General features: G+C 38.6%; 1 protein-coding gene across 2 annotated transcripts; it reads left to right on the forward strand.

Moving 5' to 3' along the window:
* Positions 1–1,530: 1,530 nt before the first annotated feature.
* Positions 1,531–17,485, forward strand: vps45 (vacuolar protein sorting 45 homolog). Of its 2 annotated transcripts, XM_012879303.3 has the most exons (16): positions 1,531–1,814; positions 3,982–4,116; positions 4,213–4,273; positions 4,459–4,538; positions 6,854–6,922; positions 8,993–9,034; positions 9,440–9,577; positions 10,904–11,014; positions 12,196–12,330; positions 14,287–14,400; positions 14,484–14,651; positions 14,764–14,922; positions 15,954–16,061; positions 16,210–16,331; positions 16,769–16,900; positions 17,347–17,485. In XM_012879303.3, the coding sequence occupies exons 1-16, from the start codon at positions 1,722–1,724 to the stop codon at positions 17,426–17,428; spliced, it is 1,749 nt and encodes a 582-aa protein (XP_012734757.2). In that variant the 5' UTR covers positions 1,531–1,721; the 3' UTR covers positions 17,429–17,485. The 2 variants fall into 2 exon arrangements, with proteins under 2 accessions (XP_012734757.2, XP_012734758.2); XM_012879304.3 differs by lacking the exon at positions 8,993–9,034 and having other exon boundaries at positions 1,532–1,814.
* The last annotated feature ends 380 nt before the right edge of the window (positions 17,486–17,865 follow it).

Genomic DNA, 17,865 nt, shown 5'->3' on the forward strand with positions numbered 1-17,865 from the left:
CAAAATCTAAATCTACTTTAGTTTTCTAAACAAAATTAAAAATAACTGAGCCATGTTGTTTGGTTCAACTAAGCCTTGTTTACCGTCAGACCTCTAGAATCTCAAAATATTTTAAACAGGACCTGCATGGTAACAGCAGTTAGGCTGAAAATAACAAAAAAGCAGAACATCATGCGAAGATCTGAATAAACTCAGGAACAGAGGAGAATCTAAGACATTGACATCTATTACTCAGGGTTACAAAGTCATTTATGAACCATTGGGACTCCAACAAATCTAGTGAGTGCTATTATATAGCCTGGAAAAAAAGCATAAAACATTTGTGAAACTTCTCAGTGGGGACCTGCCTATTAAAATCAATCCTTGAGTGTCACCAGCTCATCAGGAGGTGAGGACAGAACCCAGAACAACACGCAAAACACTGCAGTTCACGCTTGCGTCTGTTGAATGAAGCATTCGTGATTTAATACTGAGGAAGAAATCGGGCAACATATGTATGTTTCATTACACATAGGGTAAAACAAGCAAATTCAGCTCGTAATGACTAAACAAATAAAATAAGGTTATTGAGTGGCCTGGTCAAAGTCTGGACTTGGATCCAATGGAGATGCTACAGAGTGACCTTGAACATGTTTGAAAACTCTCCAGGGTGGCTGAGTTAAAACAATTCACTAAACAAGAGCGACGCAAAAGAGTCATTACCAACTTTCTTTTATTAATTTCAAATGTTGCCACTACCAGTTATTTGTAAGTTTGTTGCGAGATTACTTTTCACAGAGGGCCTGGTTGGTTTTAAAGGCTTTCCACCTTAAAACATATGACAATTTAAAAATATGCTTTTTGTATTTTAATTGGGTTATTTTCCTCTGGTGATTTTTTTCTTCTGCTGACCCTGAAAGGCAAAAACAAAACAATTAAGTCAACGCAATAAAACGCCGGTATTGCTGTGTAAAAAAAATAACTCACAAATACCCTAAAGTGAACAATGAAAACCTGGACTTTTCTGTACATCCACATCCTTTTTTTATTTTATTTTTTTTACTTAAAGTCAACAACAATATATAAAATATACAAATAAACAAATATGCCAGGGGGTATGTCACAATAAACAAGTACAGTCAGGAGGAAAGACAAACAAATTGACAAATATATGCCCTGGGGAGTGTCATATATACATGTGTATGTATTCTACAAATAACCATATCTTCTACACAACATTAAGTTGTCCAGAATTTTTAGTTGGGAACAGATTGCTATGTTTTTTGTGCCTTCTGATGAGAAGAGAGTTGAATAGTATGAAAATATTGCTTGATTTCTGTTAAATAAACATTAAAGTCTGGCTTTTTCTTTAGAAATTTAAATTTATGCTAGTGAAATTTGGCCAAAATAATTAAAAGATTAATAAGGAAAGGTCTGGGGAAACATTTTACTATGCAGTTGAAAGTAAAATAAAACGTTTTTCCAATGAAGCTGAGTACATCCACGTCCTTATTTTCCATCGCGCCGGCCCTCTGACGTGTAATACGTAACACGTAATGACGTCGGAGACCCGGAAGAAGATCGCATCGGTGTTGTCACAAGGGCTCAGCTGATAGATCTTCACAACAAACTGACGAAAACTGAGCATATAACACCCCGGGAACGGCTGCTGCTGATATTTTCCAGCTAATTCAGACTCTTTCTGCTTGTTTTTGTCGAATCTGTGTCCCAGCGTCGCCATCATGAACGTGACGCTCGCGGTGAAGCAGTACATCTCCAAGATGATCGAGAACAGCGGGCCCGGGATGAAGGTTCTGCTCATGGACAAAGAGACGGTGAGGACCCGCTGCCTGATACAGAACCTGGGTGGTACCGTGTTGTCTTTGGGAGACTCTGGGCCCACTTCTTACCGTGTACAGCTGCAGTACTACTGTGTGGCATTGGTTGTAGTGTTGCAGTAAATCAACAGTGGCAGCAGCGGTTTATTACTTGTTTTAATCAGATTTGTATGTTAAGGTGTTAACAGGGCTAATGCTAAATATAGTCCGATGGTTCATACAATCATAGGCGCGGAGAGGCTCCTACAATATTTAGGCGTTAGGTCAGTGAAAGCTCTGGATGATCGCACATATTTCTTCTTCTTCTTCTTCTTCTTCTTCTTCTTCTTCTTCTTCTTCTGTCCGTCCAGGTTTCATGGGCACCTCCTTTTCTCTCTCCTCCTCAGTCTTGCTCATACCAGGATGTAATCAAAGAGCGTGCTATAGCCATTTAAGATAACACTACTCCTAATCTTAATTGTTTTTTTTTTTGTATTTGAGTGTATTCATATCCTGTCAAATTTTAGCTAATTAACTTTTAGATTTTTAAATTTACATTGTTTAATCAGTGAGGCAGGGTTGCACAGTTGGGCAGTGGGTAGCACTGCTGTCTTGCAGCAAGAAGGTCCCTCCCACAGTCCAAAAACATGACTGTTGGGTTAATTGGCCTTTTTTAAATTCTCCTTAGGTGTGAGTGTGTGCGTGAATGGTTGTTTGTTCTGTCTGTCTCTGTGTTACACTGCGGTAGACTGGCGACCTGTCCAGGGTGTACCCCGCGTCTCTCGACCTATTGACACCCCTCTCAACCTCAGCAGGGATGATCATGTTGGAAAATGGATGGATGGATGGAATCAGTTAGGCAAAAATGGCCATTTATTTGTCCCGTAGAGACAGACTGCAGGGGGGCAATCACCTTGGTGCTGTGGCTCTGTGGAGGAGCAACGTTTAAGCCAGCCAGGATTAGGCTGGAGTTTCACTTCCACAGAAACCACACAGAACATGGAGGGTTTTATGTGATGTGTTTTAAAAAGGAACTCCTAATTTAAGTATTTAAACTAAATGACACTTGTTTTTAACTAAATTGTTTTATTATTTGATCTTTCGTAAATATGGTTTGTTAAAAGTCGGAATTATTGCTAATTTTCTCCACTTACAACGACAAGCACTCACATATCTTATTGGGGGTTTTTCTGTGAGAGACCAACCCGATGCACTGTAAACAAAATCTAAAAAGTGTGACAAGTATTAGTTTTCAGCTCCTCTCAGACAATACTTGATAGAACCGCCTTTCAGTGACATTAAAAAAGCAACTACAGGTGCTGCTACCACCTTGTTTCACCTTGGGGGAGGTGCATTCAGGGTCATGGGCATGGTTAGTTTTCCGGCACACACACAACTTGTCCTTTAACCAAAGATCCATGGTGTGTTAGAAATTGCTGAACAAAAGTTTTACGGCTTTCTTTCAACAATGGCTATATTTTTTTGCTACTCTTCCATTATGGCCGTATTAATATGATGCAATAGTTCTTTTAGTTCTTTCAACAGATTCTTCCACCAGAGCTGTGGATCTCTGCATCTCCTACACAATACTGTGGGCTCTTTGGCAGCTCTTATAAATAAGGTTTACCTTCACAACTTGATCCCATCCTGTCTGCTGCATTCCTTGGTCTTTATTATGTTGTTTGGTCACAAATTTTCTCCAACAAACCTCTTAGGTGTTATGGGTTAGTGTATATATATATATATATATATATATATATATATATATATATATATATATATATATATATATATATATATATATATATATATATATATTATTATTATTATTATTATTATTATTATTAATAATTTTATGTTTTTTTCTCCTTCAGGCCTGATTTGTCTAGCATGTTTGTGCTTTATGTAATATTAAGAAGTTTTGACCAATGTTTCCTTGTGTGCCATGTGTAAAATAGGAATAAAATAATAAAAAAAATCCAATAATTAAACAATTATTACTGTGAGTTTAAAACCCCAGTGTGAAAGACTTACACCCATCTAGTAGTGCGCTAAGTTTATCACGACCGCCCTCTACGTTAAGCGCGTAATAACAATTACAGAGACCTCTCCTCTGTCTTAACATAGTTCAGAAGATATGCGCTGCCGTGCACGGACTGAACTGAACGTGTTTGTGTCTTTTCAGACCAGTATCGTGAGCGTGGTGTACACCCAGTCTGAGATCCTGCAGAAGGAGGTTTACCTGTTTGAACGGATCGACTCTCAGAACAGAGACAGCATGAAGCACCTGAAGGCCATCTGCTTCCTTCGTCCAACTAAGGTACCGAAAACCCGAGGCTCGCCTGTGAATCGGAGGGAAGGTGCCTTAAATGGAAAAATAAAAGTGAGATTAACATTAGTTTATGTGTTCCTGCAGGAGAACGTGCAGCACCTAATCCAGGAGCTAAGAAGACCGAAGTACAGTGTCTACTTTATCTGTACGTCAGAGCGGTAACGCTGATGAGGCTCTAAGCTAAGTGTGATAGTGTCAAACACGCAGGGCAGGAGGACACTGATTGTACTTCTTTAATGTTAAAATATATTTACCACATGTGAATCAAAGCAGCAGTTCCTTTGAGGTAATTCATCTGCGGTGTTCTGTGTGTCTTTGTGTCGTTTTCAGACTTCAGTAATGTGATCAGCAAGAGTGAGATAAAGAGTCTGGCTGAGGCAGATGAACAGGAGGTGGTGGCTGAGGTCCAGGTGAGATCTCGAGTTGCTTCCTGGGAGGATCTGTGCTACTCAGGTGTCCTTTACTGCCTTCTCTTAGGGATGGAGGAAACCTTCGTGTCTCTTATTGATTGGATTGGGTTTCTGAAAATGAAACTGTGAATTTCCTGCAGCTTTATACGTGCACCTATTCCTTTTTTTTTTTTTTTTTTTTTTTTTTTTTTTTTACAGCTATGCACTTTATTGTAAAGCACATCTTAGACATGAACCCTGGGTGGCAAAATGTTTAACATAACAAGTGGATTTTGTTTCTAATTAAAGGGTTTTGATCTCCACAGAGATCACTGCAACCTACCGAAGCATTTTCAAGCAATGGACATTAAATTCTGCACAGAAATTTATATTTTTGACAATCACATGTTTCTATGCTGCAAAAATTTACAAATTAAAGTCCAAATACTTTTAAAATGGTGGATATGTCTTTGGCCTCAGTAACCGTCGCCCTACCTTTTGACATCCTTGCTGTTTATAGTTTGTTCTACCCATAGTTAGAAAAAGACTGGACTTAATATTTTTTCTAATAGTATTTCCCAAATTTGGAGCAACCAGGTTTGGCTCACCAGCACAGAAGGTTGATGCAGATGGAGGCTTTTCCCTTTTAATTAGGGCCAACCTATTACAGACAAGTTAAAATGTTCTCACAATTGAACATGCTAGATGCAACATAAAGTATTCGTCTTTTTAATATCAACACTTTAACCATTATCTTTAATCTCGTAGTAAATTAGAACACATCTGACTTTTACTCAAAGGCAGACTTTAGGGCACCAAATGAAGCTTTTAATTAATTTATTAAAATTTGCTAAGTGCAGCAAGTGTTTTCAAAGAAAGACCAACCCAAATTCTGTTGCTGAGAATAGACTAAAAGTTTTTAAAATTTTGTCAACTGAGGCGAAAAGCATTTTAAAACTGGATGATTATAGTTTTATACGGCAAATGTACAAAACCCCTTTTAGTTTTGGATCTACAGTGTTTCATAGATCCCTTGTCTGCATAAAATCTGACTAATTTGTTTAATTTAAATTGCATGCATATATGTTATGGAGCAGGTAAAAAAAAGAGATCACAATATACATTTTTTGGTAATTTTAGTAGTTATTTTATTAATTTTTTTTAATCCTTAAGTACTTTTGATTTGACAAATTTGACAAAAGTGTGGTCAACGTTTCTTTAGACAACCCGCGTCCTGGATCCCCGCTCTTATGCTCACCTACGTTTGTTTACGGTAAACCAGTTTTGTGTTGATTTTAAAATTTAAGCTTGAATCACGGAGAATTAAAGGCACTCTAACAAGGTTCTCTGGGCATTTGAAAGAGAAACGGCTTCATAGCACCGCATATCCTCCACCGTACTGAGCAGTGACCCGGAGGAGCTTTTCCACAAATTCTTCCTTTGTTTTACACCCTCAGAGTGTTTGCTGTTGCAGTGTTCAGTGGTAAACTCATCTGATCAAAGCTCATGGATCCAATTAAAAGGTTTGGGGAATATACAGTACATGTATGTTTGTGGTTGTAGTACAGAAAACACACTTATAATTGATTTATGAGAACTTGTTGGGGTGCTCACAACTGTGTAACTATTGATTTAGGGGAAAAAAACAGGTTGTGTTACTGCACTTACAAACTAAACGTTGTGGGATATTAGCATAGTAATGTTTCGAGGGTAAAGACAACTATTAAAAACAAACGTTTAAAATCTTTTTCTTCCTTTTCAGATCATATTAGCAGAAAATACGCGTTCGTTTTACTGTTGTTTATTTTCTTACATCTCACCCAGAAATGAAAAAGAATCCTGTCATTAGACAATAAATGAGATCTAATTTATAGTTTGTTAAAAATATTTTAAAATTTAAACTTTTTCTCAGAAATCTAAAGGTTTACTCAGATTAATGTTTTTGACTCAGGATTGTAGTCATCTTTGTAAACTGCAGCAATTTAGTATTTTTTTCTCTCTCATAATGTCTGCATACAGTCTTTTGCTCTATTCCAATTAGGTTTTTTTCTTGGTTTTTAAGCTGCTCACAGAGGCCTTCATTATTATCAGGGGTGTTTCTGGCTCAGTCTGGTACCTAATGAGGATATTAACACTGTGAGACAGGCTTTAACAGGAATTAAATATTAGATAATAACAAAGCAAGCTTTGAGATGTTCTCCTGTGAAATAATTGGTTTGTGGGATAATTTCATGTTTGTGTGCAAACTAGAACATTAACCTAGGATGTTGGGGAAAACGTTGCGTTTCAACCACAAAAACCCATTAATGAACGTGTGTGTGTTTGTTTTTCACCAGGAGTTTTACGGAGACTTCATTGCTGTGAATCCTCACCTGTTTTCCCTCAACCTGCAGGGTGTCTCCAGGGTAAGAAAGACGGAAGATCTTTGGTTTCTAACAACACACTGAGCCTAAACGGCAAACTATTTATTATCATAAAACATAAATAAATACAAAACCAGAATAAAAAAATAAATATGTTATGAATTCTTACATAAAACCCACATTTTTAGCCCTTAAAACATTTTGCTGTGTACTTGGGAGTCTCTAGGAGTGCAGAAAATGTGAATGTAGTCTGTCCAGGACCTGCGTAGATATCTTTATGTTCATTTTGGGTCGTATTTTTCAACCTGTTCAGTTTTTTCAGTTGTCTATTACATTTTTTTAACAATTATGTCACAGTATTTGTTGCTGAACTGCTAAACAAGGTCATGGACCTCCAGCTATCCAGTTTCACGAATCTGACCCCTTTTTTTTCCCTTGTATAGATTTTTGTAGTCTAAACGCTCTGCGATATGAAGGCGGACGGGGTGTAAATTTTGATTTTAGATTTAGGGAGACGGTACTAAAATAGTTGCTCTGAGATGCACCTCAGAACAGCGTTAAAAGGGAGATGTGGGGGTAAATTAATGAGGAATTCAAACCAAATCATTGCAGCTCCACTTTATATAGACCACAACTGAATGATTTCAATGTGAAAAGGAGGAACAAAAGCATGATATGTATGGGGTAAGATAACTGTCAATATCAACGTATGCGTAGGTCTCTGAATTTGTAAATGTATGTCAATAAATGTGAATATATTTTAGATTTGTTCTTGTCCCTAGTTATCAACTCATACATACGTGTGACATCAGATTTTTCATGTGTGAGAATACAAGTTACACAGTTCCAAATTTGCGAAGATACGAGTACAAATCACAAATTTACAAGTACGACTCTACAACCTCTGATGAAGCTATTACACACCCTACCAGTTGGTGGCAGTAATCACATGTGATTACAGATGTTTCATCTGCGAGAATGCGAGTGCTGTTTTCTTCTTCTTTCTCTTCTTCTCATTTAATGGTGGTTGGTGAAAAACATTCAAATGCATTACCGCCACCTAGTGGTAAGGAGTGTAAAACATCTTCATCAGGGGTTGTAGAGTCGTCCTCGTAAATTTGTGATTTGTACTCATAAATTAGCTTTGTAATCGTAAATTTGGGATTCGTAATCTGAAGTTTGTGATTTGTACTCGTAAACTTGGGATTCATACTTGTAAATTTATGATTTACACTTGTAAGTTTGGGATTCCTTATCGGAAGTTTGTGATTCGTACTCATAAATTAGCTTTGTAATCGTAAATTTGGGATTCGTTATCGGAAGTTTCTGATTTGTACTTGTAAATTTGGGATTCGTTATCGGAAGTTTGTGATTTGTACTCGTAAATTTGGGGTTTTTTACTCTTAAATTTGGGATTCATACTCGTAAATTTGTGATTTGTACTCATAAGTTTGTGATTCGTACTTGTATGAGTTGACAACCAGGACGTCTGGCTGGGGAGAGGGAAGTCTGGGCCTCACTACTGAAGCTGCTACCCATGCGACCCAAACCTGGATAAGTGGAAGAGGATCTAAGAAGAGTATCTTGTAAATTACATTTACAAATTCAGACACCTATGCATATGTTTATATTGACAGTTATCTTACCCCGTAGATATGTCCCCTTTAAATGATCTGTGGTTCTGCCCCTGTTCAGAGGTGCAGCTTCGACACTTGCTGTCGTTAAATCAAGTGATCATCAAACAGAAAAGATGCTCTGCTTACATAATATGTCGGTGCTGATGCACAGAGACAGCTGCCAGAACACCTCTTGTATTATAGTTTTTCTGCAGAACTGGCTCTGTGTCGACGTTGGTGTCCGTCATCTCAGCCGCCTGCAGTGTTTCATTCAGAATCCCAACTGGATCGCTTAGCAATTAAAATGTTGCTCTTTTTGGGTCTATGTGAGCAACTTAAGATGTTGTGCGAAGATGCACTACTGAGAAGGTCCAAATAGATTGGAGAAGTATTGTATTCTTGACAATTCTTGGAAAGGTTGGGTCCACGCATTCATTTGAGAGTTACTTATACATGTTTGTTGTGTTTATGTTCGTCATTTTTGTGTCTCAACTAGAGACGCACCGATCAGGCTTTATCTGGCCGGTACCATTTTCCGGTAGGTGGGACCTGCCGATCCTGACTTTGACCGATTCTGATTTAAAAACTGTTTTGGTACCATAGTCAAGCCTTGACTATCGTACATTAAATATAATAAACTGCTCTGCCAGTTATTTGGTAAGGTTGGTGGTTTTGAATCTAACGTTTATCAGATTTTTACGAACCTCAGGAAAAAGTGACTCAATGTACCTGTTGGTGGTTGATTCATTTACAGATTGAAACTGGTGGGAGTTTTTCCTTCTGATTTACATAATAAATTGGGTGAAAAGATCAGTTCTGATCGCTGCTTGATTAACTGGTGACCTGCTAAACTCCAGGGTGGTGGTGATAGTACTGTCTGATTGGTGCACACCACATCTGGATGGCTTTTATGATAAACCGCATGTGTGTTTGTGTGTTTTAGGGTCGGACCTGGGAACCCACCATGTTGTCCCGCTGCACTCAGGGTTTGACCTCCGTCCTGCTCGCGCTGAAGAAATGTCCAATGATCCGCTACCAGCTGTCCTCTGATATGGCCAAAAATCTTGCAGAAAACGTCAAGGTTTCCACCACAGTGATGTTTTAATATTCTCCTGTTCCATCTGTGCAACATTTGATCCAAGGGTTCCAGCACTATCTCGTAAAGTGGAGTTAAATTTAATTTAGTCAAATGCTTGACACATTAAAAGAATAAAAGCTAAACAACCAAAACAATAAGATAATAAAAGGAACAAAAAACACACAGATGTCCTGCTTAACTAAATTTCAAAGCCTTTATAAAATATAGAATTCGTCTGGAAAGTAATGGAAAAAGAGTTAATCAAGCATAAAAATGTTTCGGTTTCCAGATATCTTTCTTATTCTATTGTCTAAATCTGCTAATTTATGACCAGATAAATGGTTTTAGATTTTTAAATATGTGCTTTACCTTAAGTTTTTGTCCAATTTAATAATTTTATTGTATTGTTTTAAATAGGAATAAAGAACTAAAAGTGAAATGCACACTCTTCAAGAAAGGAAAAGGCACATTCTACTGTGTTCTGGACTCTAGTCTAGATCCCTTTGTTTAGGGTCTTAACAAATTAAATAAATAGATAGTTGTAGTGCCGATTCTAATGTTTATCAAACCAAACACCAAAGTTTAATGAGCCGCTGCTGCACCTCGGGGTATTTCATACACAGGCAGACGGACGTGCCGCTGCCAAAACATGAAAGTTGCCTTTTACGGTTTATCCACTTTGATCATCAATAAACAAAGATCAATTTTATATGGTTTCCTGCTGCTTCTACTGCTCTGGTTTAAAAAACAAAAAAGCAACATATATCAACCCCAGTGGATGCTGCTCCTATAGCTGTCACTTTACTAATAGAAATGGCAACACAGTTCTACCTGGCTGACTTAAAAAACAAACAGAAACAACACAAAAAAAGTAATAATAATTAGCTTGCAGAATAAACCTGGTAAATAGCTCAGAAATATAAAGTAACCCATGAACAAATTTTTTCCAACTTTTTATAGTGATAAAGAATACATATCTACAACAATAACAATAAACTTTGCTTTAAATAGTCAATCAGTGTAGATCAGTATAGTCCAGATTCGACTGGTGTTGCAGATATTGAAATAGAATAAAAAAACATGAAATAGCCCTTTACCCGACTGCTTGATCGTATGTGAACTTCAGCGTTTTATTCTTTCTTGATTTCTGAAAGGCACAGAAAGTAAAGCTCAACTAAATAAATGTTTTATGCAGAAATGTCCTCCTCAGTTCATATGGAAATATTGCTTCTTTAACAAGGAAACTCAGCATTTTTATTTTTTTATTTTTTTTTTACAATTGTGTGTTTGAATTATTATTATTATTAAACCAGATCTGTCTGCTCTCAGCGAATCATCACAAAGGAGTACGAGCTGTTTGACTTCAGGAAGACTGAAGTTCCTCCTCTGCTGCTGATCCTTGACCGCAGTGACGACGCCATCACACCTCTGCTGAACCAGGTAACCAATCACAGAGCTCCTTTATGAGGTCACAGGAAGCTCATTTAACTTTAGTTTCTTATAAATACACTGAATCTATACAGAACTTTATTAGTCATACTGACAACTCCAAAGTGCTTTTCACTAGAGCTACATTTATCCAGTCACTCTGAAGAATGCACACATTCATACACCGATGAACAGCTCGGTAGGAAACGTGGGGTTAAGTGCCTTGCCCAGGGGCACGTCCACATGTGACAGGAGGAATCGAGCTCACGATCTGCTGATTGACAACTACTCTACCCACTGAGCCGCAGTTGCCCTGGTATTGATTAGATCCTTTTAAATATACATGTGTGTATATATAGACTTTTATCAATTTCTTATTTATTTCTTATTTACTTATACATTTCCTTTTCTAAATCCCATTTTTCAAATTAAGCAGAACCCGATTAACAGCCTGTCTAATCCTTATGACATCTCTTTATGTTTACGTTTAATCCTTTTTTGCATAACTTAAAAAACAGATTTTCGCTTTGATTCTAACTAGTCTTTAGCAGCTTCATCAAGTTAGCAGTTCAGTGTTTTTTTGTTTTATTTATATCTCAGTTTATTTTGATCTTTTGAAAGAATTTACAGAACGTAAACTGTAATAAAAAAAAAAAAACATCTGAAAAAGAGTTGAAGTGTATCTTCTTAATCTCAGCTTCTTCATAATTCACCATTTGTGATCATAGTTTAGTTTGTTAATGATAAAATCTGAGTCAGAATCCCCTTTATTGGTCACGATTTGTGTGCTCTTTAACTTTGGTGAAAGTGCTCACACTGTTCAGACAGACATTTAGGTATAAATATATAAGCGGTGGTATGGGTGTGTTTTTTTTTGTATATGTACAGAAAAATAAAATAAAGGGAGGTTTTGGTTGTGCAAATATTCTAATTTTGTTCCACAGCAATGCAGCGGACTCCTCAGGCTGTGATGTTGATCATCAGAGAGACGGCACGGGGGAAGGAACTGTGTCGATTGAAATGAGGAAGAACTGTTTGTTTATACTGAAACCCTGATAATGTCTCATAAATGTGATTCTTTTAGGTAAAAATTAGATGAAGGTTAAAGACTGCAGATGATAATAAATGTGCTGCCTGGAGGTTTTTAGTCAAACGGTTTCTCCAGCTCACCAGGCATGCTTGTTGTGTTGCAGTGGACGTACCAGGCGATGGTCCACGAGCTGCTGGGTCTGAACAACAACCGGATCGACCTGTCCAGAGTCCCCGGGATCAGCAAGGACCTGAGGGAGGTGGTGCTGTCTGCGGAGAACGACGAGTTTTACGCCAACGTGAGTCCTGACACTGGGACAAAGAGGACAAACGACAGCTTTCTATCCTAAAGCTGTTCTCACTGACTTTACAAATTTACTCTCGCCTATGTTGGTTCTGACCAATAGCGCCTACAAGCTGATGAGATTTTATTCTGGTTTACAACTTAAGGAACAGAACAAAGTGATCTGACAGCTCTTGTTCTTTGCCGTCCTGTTATGGCTCTACCTCTGTATTCTGATTCAGGCTCATCTATGCTGGTCTTGAAAACAGAGGATATTTTAGTATTTACACTGCTCAAAAATAAATAAAGGGAACACTAAAATAACACATCCTAGATCTTAATGAATGAAATATTCTTAGTAAACACTTTGTTCTTTACATAGTTGAATGTGCCGACAACAAAATCACACAAAAATGATCAATGGAAATCAAATTTATTTGGAGCCATGCTCTAAATTAAAGTGGAAAAACACACTACAGTCAGATCCAACTTTGATTTAATGTCCTTAGAACAAGTCGAAATGAGGCTCAGTAGCAGATATGGCCTCCATGTGCCTGTATGAACTCCTTACAACACCTGGTCATGCTCCTGATGAGGTGGAGGATGGTCTCCTGAGGGATCTCCTCCCAGACCTGGACTAACGCATCCGCCAACTCCTGGGCAGTCTGTGGTGCAACGTGGCGTTGGTGGATGGAGCGAGTCATGATGTCCCAGATGTGCTCAGCTGGATCCAGGTCTGGGGAACAGGCGGGCCGGTCCATAGCATCAATGCCTTTGTCTCTCAGGAACTGCAGACACACTCCAGACACATGAGGTCTATTTCATTCCAAAAAAAAAAAAAACAACCAAATCAACTGGATTTGTTTTCCGTAGTTGAAGACGTTTCGCTTCCTCTCCAGGAAGCTTTCTCAAGCTCATGATGAGTACCAAGCTACTCATCATTACTCCAGACTTTTTCAATTGAGAAAGCTTCCTGGAGAGGAAGCGAAACGTCTTCAACTACGGAAAACAAGTCCAGTTGCTTTGTTTTTTACTTTTTTGGAATGACCATGACCTGGATGACTGAGAATCTTCACCAGCATAGAGGTCTAGCATTGTGTTGCATCAGGAGGAACCCAGGTTCAACCGTACCATTATATGGTCTCACAATGGGTCTGAGGATCTCATCTCTGTCCCTAATGGCAGTCAGACTACCTCTGTTCGGCCCCCTAAAGAAATGCCCCCCCCCTCTCCCCATACTATTACTGACCCACCGCCAAACCGGTCATGCTGGAGGACGTTGCAGCAGCAGAACGTTCTCCACGGCGTCTCCAGACTCTGTCACGTCTGTCACATGTCCTCAGTGTGAACCTGCTGTCATCTGTGAAGAGCTCAGGGCGCCAGTGGTGCATTTGCGCCCTGGACTTGGTGTTCTCTGGCAAACACCAAACGTCCTGCACGGTGTTGGGCTGTAAGCATAACCCCCACCTGTGGATGTCGGGGCCCTCATACCAACCTCATGGAGTCTGTTTCAAAAAGTCTGAGCAGACACATGCACATTTGAAGTGAGACTCACTACATCAGCCAGAAAGCAGAGGAACTGAGAAGCGGTCTGTGGTCCCCACCTGCAGAGTCACTCCTTAATGGGGGGGGGGGGGGTGTCTTTCTAATTGCCTCTAGTTTTCACCTCTTGTCTATTCCATTTGCACAACAGCAGGTGAGACTGATTATCAGTCTGTGTTGCTTCTTAAGTAGACCGTTTGATTACACAGAAGTGTGATTGACCTGGAGCTACATTGTGTTATTTAAGTGCTCCCTTTATTTCTTTTGAGCAGTGTAGTTTCAACAACATGGAAAACAATCATGTCAAGTTTCTGAGACCCCATTTTTAATTAAATATCCTGTAAAATATTCAGATAAACTTCTTTGCGCTGCTGCGCTGTTTGGGTTTGTTGCTCTTGTTGCCGTTTTCAGCGTCATTTTCAAACTTTAGAACTTGTACCTGAATTTCGGGGAGATCGGCACCAACATAAAGAACCTGATGGAAGATTTCCAGAAGAAGAAACCCAAAGGGCAGCAGAAGCTGGAGTCCATTGCTGACATGAAGGTAAGGAATGGACCCAGTGTTTGTGCGAACATCGATCCAGCCGAGTCTGCTCTAGACGTTTGACTTTTTGTCGCCCCCTGCAGGCGTTCGTGGATAACTACCCTCAGTTTAAGAAGATGTCGGGAACGGTGTCCAAGCACGTCACAGTGGTGGGGGAGCTGTCCCGGCTGGTGTCGGAGCGGCAGCTGATGGAGGTGTCGGAGGTGGAGCAGGAGCTGGCCTGTCAGAACGACCACTCTAGTGCTCAGCAGGTGACGCTGCCGAGCATTCGCTTTCATCACAGTCTCTAAATCTGAACCGTGTCCTGCTGTAGCAGCAGGAAAACAAAGTAAATACAGAAAGTTGAGACGTGTTTTCTTTCAGAATGTCCGACGGCTGCTGCAGAATCCTCGCGTTTCGGAGCTGGACGCCGTCCGTCTCGTTATGCTCTACGCTTTGAGGTATGAACGCCACAGCAGCAGCATCCTCCCCTCTCTGATGGAGGAGCTGAGCAGGAGAGGAGTGTCTGAACGCTACCGCAGGGTAATCACAGCACTTTTTTTCCTCTTTGTTAATTTTATTTTACAGGTCTGTCTCAGAAAATTAGAATATTGTGATAAAGTTCTTTATTTTATGTAATGCAATTAAAAAAACATGAAATGTCATACATTCTGGATTAATTACAAATCAACTGAAATATCGCAAGCCTTTTATCGTTTTAATATCGCTGATTATGGCGTACAGCTGAAGATAACTCAAATATACTATCTCAAAATATTAGAATATCGTGAAAAAGTATTCTAGTAGGCTATTCAACTAATCACTTAAATCATCTAATTAACTCGAAACACTGCAGGGTTTCCTGAGCCTTGAAAAACACTCAGCTTGGTTCAGTAAACTAACTCACAAGTATGGTAGTGGTTAAGAGACGACATCAGATTCTCACAGTAACTGGTGTACTGACCATGGCATTACTGTCCTTGATTGGCCTGCCAATTCCCCTGACCTGAACCCCATAGAGAATTTGTGGGGTGTTGTGAAGAAGAAGCTGAAAGACACCAGAGCCAACAATGCAAATGAGCTAAAGGCCGCTATTGAAGCATCCTGGGCATCCATAACACCTCAGCAATGCCACAGGCTGATTGCCTCCATGCCACGCCGCATTGATGCAGTAATCTGTGCAAAAGGATTCCCAACCAAGTACTGAGTGCATTAATGGACATTTTCAAATGTTTGATTTTGTTTTGCTGTTATAATTTTTTTTACTTGCTCTGAGGAGATATTCTAATATTTTGAGATAGGATTTTTGAGTTTTCTTCAGCTGTACGCCATAATCAGCGATATTAAAACAATAAAAGGCTTGCGATATTTCAGTTGATTTGTAATGAATCCAGAATGTATGACATTTCGTGTTTTTTTAATTGCATTACAGAAAATAAAGAACTTTATCACAATATTCTAATTTCCTGAGACAGTCCTGTATGTTGACATAATCATGAATTTACTGCTTTTTGTCTCTGGAGCGCAGCAAAACAGCCAGCTAGAGGTTTTTATGTTGTGCCTCCTTGTCACAGATGGTTCAGTCAGTCGTGGAGTACGGTGGAAAGAGAATCAGAGGAAGTGACCTCATTACACCGACAGACGCTGTCGCCATCACCAAGCAGTTCTTCAAAGGCCTAAAGGTATAAAAACATCTGATATCAAGATTTATTTCAATTTTAAGGACATTTTATCAAATACACCTGCAAAAATTCTTATTTACATGAAAGAAGCCGTGCTCAGAAAAAAACATACCGCATTTGTGTCGTGTACTTTGATGTTTGTTCTCAGGGCGTAGAGAATGTGTACACACAGCATCAGCCTCTGCTGCACGACACTCTGGATCAGCTGATTAAAGGTCGGCTCAAAGACAGTCAGTTCCCGTATCTGGGAGCCAGCAGCCTCAGAGACAGGTAGCGCACCTGGAAATCTGTTAATGCACGCCTTAAATAAATCACTCCTCCATCACTGCAGAAAGGGAGTTAAAAGTAAGTGCAATTGTCTTTAAATCCTTGTATTTTTCCTTGATTTGAGGAGCTAAATAAGACTATTTGCCAATGGAATAAGACGTTTGCACTTAAAATAGCAACAATTCATCTCCATCATCTTATTTCAAGTGCAGGATATCTAATTATCTTATTTTAGAGGTCAAACTACTCATTCCATTGACAAAAAATCTTATTTAGCTGCTCAAATCAAGGAAAAATACACTAATCTCAAGACAATTTTACTTGCATTTAGTTCCCTTTTTGCAGTGCAGATAGAAGTAGACACACACTCACACACTTTCATGTCGGTTATGTAATTTGGGGCTTTTCCGTAAAGTCAAATTATGAAAAATATGTTCCAGGCCCCAAGACATTATGGTTTTTGTGATCGGCGGAGCCACGTATGAAGAGGCGTTGACGGTTTTCAACCTGAACCGTAACACACCTGGGGTTCGGATTGTGCTGGGAGGAAGCGCCATCCACAACACTAAGAGGTGACAGATGCTCATTTTGTCATTTTTCTTTTTATCAGACCGATTTACTTCTCTACAAGTAAAAAAAAAAAGAGGATCTAACAACTAATCCTTGTGGAACTCCAGACCTGAAAGAAGCAAAAAGAGACATCTTTCTGACCTTACTTATATTATTATTATTATTATTATTATTATTATTATTATTATTATTATTATTATTATTATTATTATTATTATTATTATTATTATTATTATTATTATTATTATTGGACAGGGCTCCAGAAGAAAGGTCATATGTTTTCACTGCTTAACATTTCTGGTTCTAGATCTTTTTGTATCTTAGATATTTTTACTATTCTACAAATGATAACATGAATTAAACATTAAAACATATTCAGTCCAAAATCTGACCGCCATTCAGTTTTATCTTTTTTTAAAATCAGACTTTTTCTCCTTCTTTTTACCAGTTTCCTAGAAGAGGTGATGTTGGCGTCGAGTCACAGTGGCGACAGAGCACAGGGAAGTGGTCGTCATTCCACCAGGCGTTGAACACTGACTCTTATACTGACTTTTCGCCTCCTGTAAAATAAACTGTATCATTCCCTCCGCTTGTTTATGTCTGTGTTTAAAGGAACTTCAAGACATCTGTGAATTATCTGGATGTGCTTTTTTAAATACCAAAAGGTTTGTATTTGATAAACACTCCTTAAAGGCAAGCAAATTAACAACTGCTAAATCAAAAAAAAAAGTGTTACATTACATGGCATTTGAGCTCAATATTGTTTTCAGCTAGCTAGGTCTGTAACAGTACACTCAACTTATGGTTGAATATTCATCAAATAGTCTTGATCTGGGTTACTCAAGTTAAATAAACTCATGAATAATTCTAATGATTGTTTTCCCTGGTGAAATAGAGGTTTTTATTATAATTAAATAGTCAATTCTGCACTCTAATTGAAAATGACATAAAGGAATGGTAAATGGAC

This window comes from Fundulus heteroclitus, chromosome 13 (assembly GCF_011125445.2).
Source record: "Fundulus heteroclitus isolate FHET01 chromosome 13, MU-UCD_Fhet_4.1, whole genome shotgun sequence".
NCBI lineage: Eukaryota > Metazoa > Chordata > Actinopteri > Cyprinodontiformes > Fundulidae > Fundulus > Fundulus heteroclitus.

Bases quoted from the DNA above. Each gene is read 5' to 3' on its own strand.
- vps45 (XM_012879303.3), top strand. From the start codon at position 1,722: ATGAACGTGACGCTCGCGGTGAAGCAGTACATCTCCAAGATGATCGAG. The intron at 4,274-4,458 runs GTACGTCAGAGC...TGTCGTTTTCAG, and splicing joins GTACAGTGTCTACTTTATCT to ACTTCAGTAATGTGATCAGC. The intron at 9,035-9,439 runs GTAGGTGGGACC...TGTGTGTTTTAG, and splicing joins CTGGCCGGTACCATTTTCCG to GGTCGGACCTGGGAACCCAC.